The sequence below is a fragment of the Ascidiella aspersa genome, chromosome 6 (genome assembly GCF_963924565.1).
Source record: "Ascidiella aspersa chromosome 6, kaAscAspe10.2, whole genome shotgun sequence".
In the NCBI taxonomy this organism is placed as follows: domain Eukaryota; kingdom Metazoa; phylum Chordata; class Ascidiacea; order Phlebobranchia; family Ascidiidae; genus Ascidiella; species Ascidiella aspersa.
In genome coordinates this window covers 10,673,559-10,679,558 of record NC_139452.1, presented here as the reverse complement: position 1 = coordinate 10,679,558, position 6,000 = coordinate 10,673,559, and the positions used below count along the sequence as shown (strand labels likewise).

The 6,000-nt window shown below is 37.4% G+C and overlaps 1 protein-coding gene across 1 annotated transcript in view; it reads right to left on the bottom strand.

Annotated features, from left to right (window-relative positions):
• Window positions 1-736: 736 nt before the first annotated feature.
• The window catches only part of LOC146139678 (sodium/potassium/calcium exchanger 2-like), a 28,446-nt gene continuing 23,182 nt past the window's right edge, over window positions 737-6,000 (bottom strand). The window contains exons 14-16 of the mRNA XM_083391211.1: window positions 4,473-4,562; window positions 3,100-3,266; window positions 737-2,441 (exon numbers count right to left, since the gene is read on the bottom strand). Coding sequence (XP_083247337.1) covers window positions 2,192-2,441; window positions 3,100-3,266; window positions 4,473-4,562 — 507 coding nt within the window. The 3' untranslated portion in view covers window positions 737-2,191. The remainder of the gene's footprint in view (window positions 2,442-3,099; window positions 3,267-4,472; window positions 4,563-6,000) is intronic.

Genomic DNA, 6,000 nt, shown 5'->3' with positions numbered 1-6,000 from the left:
ACTTTTACCAGGTTGGTTAAAAGCAAAAGTAATACAAAAGTGTATCCCATTTATTTGTAACATTGTACGTTGTTTAACGATTCGTATGTATAAATAAATATATACAAATTTGACAGGACATTATTTATTTTAGCGCTTTACATAAATATAATTTAGGACAGTTGCCAGGTGGTATTTACCAAAGCAAAGAATGAGAGAAATTTGTCATGGAAAGAGAAGGGCGTATTACTCCTAAAAGGTTCGCGCATAATCCACAATAAAAAACTATGCACTTTTGCATTCGAAAACCCAAATTAATTAAACTTCTTTCCCTACTGAAATATTACAGCAATGTATATCAGCTTTGATAAGCGTTAAATCGCAGCGAATAAAAATGTGTGCAAATTGACTTGCGTTTCAAGCGCGAAAAACGGAAAACTACTCAAATACAAATGATTTGCGTCAAAACTGCAATGAAGAAAATATACGGTACTTTAAAAATATTCTGACTGAGGGCGCTCTTGTTTCAGGTTTCGTTTTACAGACCACTGGTACTATCAAGTAACATATGCGTGTTTTGTCACATTTTGCGGAAAAAATTAAACGGTTAGTCGGCTATATATGTTTGGTGCCTTATTTGCGACCTTGCATATTAATTGTCGTAAAATTAATTCCGCCAAACGTTTATATACCTTATAGAACAATCAGGTAAAGTAGGTAAACGAACGATGAAACACGACGAATATGTCACAGTCAATGTTGTACAGCCGGTATCATTTATATTTCACTATGGCAAATTATTAAAGTGTGCTCAGTATAACAGCTCTTCGAAAATAAAATAGGATACTGGAGACAAACAAACACGCTGTGACGCTTTAAAACAATGCAGTACAAATGACACAAGGAAACAACATTTTATGTAAAGAAGAAATTTTCCTTAAAAAGCAATTTTTAGCATTTAAAATTGTATTTACCTTTTCCTTAAATTATTGAAACGGAGTAGCCTACATCCACTCTTAAACTATATAATGCTCAGCAATCCCAACAATACACTCCGACGTCAAAGACAAAGCAAAACATGTACAAAAAGAATTTAATAAATTTATTGTTTAAAAAAATTGATTGCCCCACTTTAAATCTCGCAAAAAGCATTGGTTTGATGCGCGTTTATTATAAGGGCCACCCCAAAGTAAAACAGATAAACGCGCATAATACCTGATGGAGTAATAGTAAGGGGTAGTGCGTGAGTTCGAGCCACGAAATCTTAACAAAAATTGCGTTAATCGGCAACCATGTAGCGCCTCCACACTGATTTACACTTGTTCATAATAAAAATAAATTTTGGGAGAGGGTAGATTTTTTTATCAGTCGAGGTGACTAACCTATAATTTTTTGAATAAAAACTTTAATCACACAGCGTTAAATGAGATTTGAAAGTAAGTCATTTGCTAAAATTCAATACACTTTGAGCGTAAAAAAACGCCCACGTGAAACAAAAAACAAAGAGGACAAAATTTAAGTTTAGGGTCCAAATCATCCAAAATATATGCACGTACTGATAATCAAATCGCCTTCAATTTAGAGCAATTTTACGGAGAACGCATTAAAACGAAATCAAATATCTTATTGTCCGCCACAAAATTTCTAAAACGAATTCATTTTTATTCAATTTACCGCTTCAACCCGGAATTACACTGTCCCGACTGCGACACAAAAAGAAATGAAACTAGTTTTCAATAGCAATACACTACGATAAACCGGATTATTGAAAGTGAAGCGAAAAATATTACCGTTTTTTCTCTACAAACATTAGGCCAAAAAGAACACCCGATTAATTATTATTTACGTAGATGCCGTTGCAATTGTACTGATTGAGTAAACACACAGTACTGTTTTAAGCGTATGTTGTGCTGTATTTGAAACATTGGTCGATTTTTAGGTTTTCTATCCTACTCTATGGGTCCTATAGTTCAGCTAAACCGACGTTTTACGACGAGGCAAAATAATTCGGGGCTCTCTCTGTGCATAGCACCAAGAAATAAGATAAACGCTTGCAGAAAAAATAACAAGAGGTCAAAATCAAGTTTGGAGTCCAAAGCGGCCCATATATAGATTTGCGCATAGCAGACTGGCCCGGTATATAGGCCTACGTATATATGTGTGTTCGATTTGGGCGCGCTCAAAAAAAAAGTTGCTCCGACCCGCGTCGCGATTACGTGGTCACCATGCAGCCGATGATGTTGAACTCCAGCAGGATGCTGAGCACGAGAAAGACCACGTAGAGGATGAGCATGGAGATGCCGAGCTTACGACTCATCCTCCACTTGCACAGCACGATGCTAACGATGACGAAGATGAGCATGCAGAGCAGGAGAAGGATGTTGCAGAAAAGTCCGCGAGAAGACACCTTGATCGGTTCGCCGGCGGCGATCAGGCTTCCGATGAGCCAAGGGAACGGCAATCTGCGTGGTTTTTGATTTACAATTTTGAGTTAAAAGGTAAATTTTATCTTGCAATAGAATAACAGGACAGATCTTTATAAATATGTCAGTCCGCGATTAATTTACAAGTATAAGAAGAGGCTAGATCCAAGCAAAACCACAAGGTTTTAAAATGATTCATTCGAATTAAGAATCTTATTAGAACTGACGATGCTATTTGTGTAACTATACGTAGTATTCTTCTCTTGTTCAATCAAGTTGTTTTAGATCTCTTTTACAACCTTTGTGGTTATGCTTGGATTTTGCGATATGGCAAAAAGATCAACAACTAGAAATGTCGGAGCAGGCTTAGGTTCCAATATTAATTAAAAAAATAATAATAATAATATTATTATTTCATCAATAGGAAGAGAATATTTACTCGGACACAAAAGTAGCTCAAATCGACATAGGCACTAACGAGTGCAAGCGTAAAAAAAGATATCCGGTTAAATAGCCTGCATAGGCACCTCCTGAGGCTATTAAACCGGCAAACAAAGCAATTTAAATCAATTTTCAAAAAATTATGCAGTCGTACTAAAATTAATCGTACTAAAGAACCAAACGATGCGGTGAAAACAGAAAGGCCGACAAACAAAGCTAAATTTACAAGAGTTTCAGCAAAGCAAGATCTGCTTACCCGACCGTTACGTCGAAGATATTACTGCCGACCGAACTGGACACGGCCATGTCGCCCAGGCCCTTTCGGGCCACGATCACGCTGGTGATGAGGTCTGGAACCGAGGTCCCGGCGGCCAGGAACGTCAGACCCATCACCGCCTCTGACAGGCCGATCGTCTCGCCAACCTGGATCACAAAACGGCGTTTTGAAAATAGGAAAGCCGAGACCAGGGCTACTCAACTGGCGGACGGCGTCCTAATGCGGACCTTCTCAGTGTTGAATCCGGACCTTATCTGTCTCAGTATTTACTTAGCAATGCGATTTGATGAGATTTTCTTGGCAAAAAATTGCTGCTGTTCATTGAAAACCCCTTTCTAGTAACGGATATTACAGAATTCTCAGTTGAAGCGAAGGACATATGTAAATTATACGTATTACATTTTGTATGACTGTAAACTATTTCACGAGAGTTATAACGGACCTAAGCAAATGTTACTTACTTTTGTAACCGGACCTTTGCTAAAAATAGTTGAGTAGCCCTGACCTGGACCTTTGTATTTATTTCGATACCGATGACCGACAGTTTGAGCAAGAAGTATTGCTGATCTATTAGAATGCCAAATTACGTCAATACTGCGTGAGCAATACTGATCAAATTGAATCACAAAACCATGTTATGTTTTACGGGTTGATAATTTTGGCGCTGGGGTGTATAGTAAATAACCTATTCAATAACAAAAAATCATTTAAGGTGGCAAATCTTTGCTAAATGTACTGATTTATTTCGTATCTGAGCGGCACTGAATCCAGACATTATCGTACAAGTAGCAAAGATTTGCCTTTACCTGTCGCCGATATCCCAAATGTCCAAAATGCTACCTACTTCTGTAACTGGAAATACATTCGTAGACGCTAAAGCAAGTTTTGGGTTAATAAATTGGAAAAAATGACCTTTTAAAGTTTCAATTTGATCGATTTTGATTAGTTTTAACATAGTAATGACGTCATTCGGTACTACTGCTGGTTTAGTGAATCGGTTGCGACCCGATATTATTGGACCCCTCCTATTTCAAAGTGAGTGCGCACAGTAATTTACAACTTTTAAACAAGATTTAACTCAGCGTACTTCAAACTATTTATTGAGCAATTGGACAGTGTATTATAGTTTTGTTTAATTTGTGTCAACCAATTGACAGTTATAACAACTACAGTGCATGAGTTGTAGGTCGAAACAGGCCAGTGCAGAATACGCGCCTTTCAAGACCTGTTGTTATCGCATATTTGGACAATGGACATCATAAACAATAAGATATGTGTGACTCAGGAAACGGTTCTGCAGTAGACGTTTTGAGTTTAAAGCCCATAGATATCGAGGATATAAGAGGTTGTACCTGATGCGCCATCCACACCATGAAGTAGGAAAAGGTGGCGATCCATGCGATGCTTAGAAAAAAGGTAATCATGAAACGACCTTCCTTTTTCTGAAATCATAAAAAGATTCCAGTGGTAAAACACATATATTCATCAGCTTTAACAAATTAAATAATTAACCGGCATAACACTAGGGAATAAATCAATCTCGGTGGGCTTCAAGTATCCCATGATCTGACAAGTATCTGATGGCTTCGCGATTAATTTGAGTTTAGGTAAAATAATTCCTCATACAGCCGTTGACATATGTTTTACATGTTGTTATTTTTATTAATTCGTTCATTTCAAATTAGTAATATAATACCTGGAAAATCAATTTGCTTGAAGTCTTAGCATATCGGCATGGAAAACATACGAATTATCGTGCTCGCGATTAAAGTTTTCGTTCCATAAGTTCATGTCAGCACAGCCAGCCAGACAGCACCTTCAAAAGTTTGCCAACGGGATAAACTATCAGGAACCCGCTAATTGCCGTTGCACCCTTATCGCCAAAAACCCATTGCCAAGTCCCACAGCACGCCTCGTATTCGTTGGCGAGAACCGCAAGAAATTCCCGAAGGCAAGCTATGGAAGCGTGTTTTAGATGCGGTTAAAATTCGACAGCTGACGATAATACGCCATTGCAATTCAACTTTGGAAAAGAACCTTCCAGATGCTCCAGAGCTGTAAACACGCGGTTTCTCAAAATGACTTTTTAAGCCCAAGACAAATCAATCGCGAAGTAACCCTCGACCGAGGTCAAAGGAGAATGACAAGTCAACTTATCGTAATGTAAAATAATGGTAATTTAATATGAGGAGTAAACCTGTTTAATTCTGACCTGTGTGGAATAATAAACACACCCCCTATCATACATACGGCAGTAAAACTTATTTTAGTCAGTTTTTAAAACCGCTTTAATTATCGAGTTTAAATTAAGCTGTTTGTTGAAATAACATTTGTTTAAATGATGGCGTCAAGTCTATTTGTCAATAGTTGAAAAGCCAGCTAAAGTAGAGTATTTTGTAATAATTGTGGTGAATGAAAACGCAAAAGCAAACTGACCAATGTATTTTCAGTTCCATGCAATACGGCACATAAAGCTACGCAACGTTGCGAAATTCCTGCATGTCATAATCGTTTAAATAAAAACTATGTTAAAATTGTGAACATCTCGTGTCTTTGCAAATAGGCTTACCGAATTCCGCCTGACACCTCCAGGATTCTCTATTGTTATGTGCGAGTTAAGAAGAGCTAAGTCACATTTTACAAATAATTTATTTCGACAAAAAGGTATATTGCAGGAAAGTTATAATCTCACCTAGTTTAAACCACGAGGCGCGACCACTATGTTGCCCCGGAGAAGATTGCGCGAATAGGTAATAGAAACGTTGGCACTTTGATAAAATTTTCCAGAAAGAACAATTTTACAATTGAAACACTGCCTGGCAGCAATAGCATATTCATATATATATAATTATATATATTCTTTAAACAATTGAGTCTCTA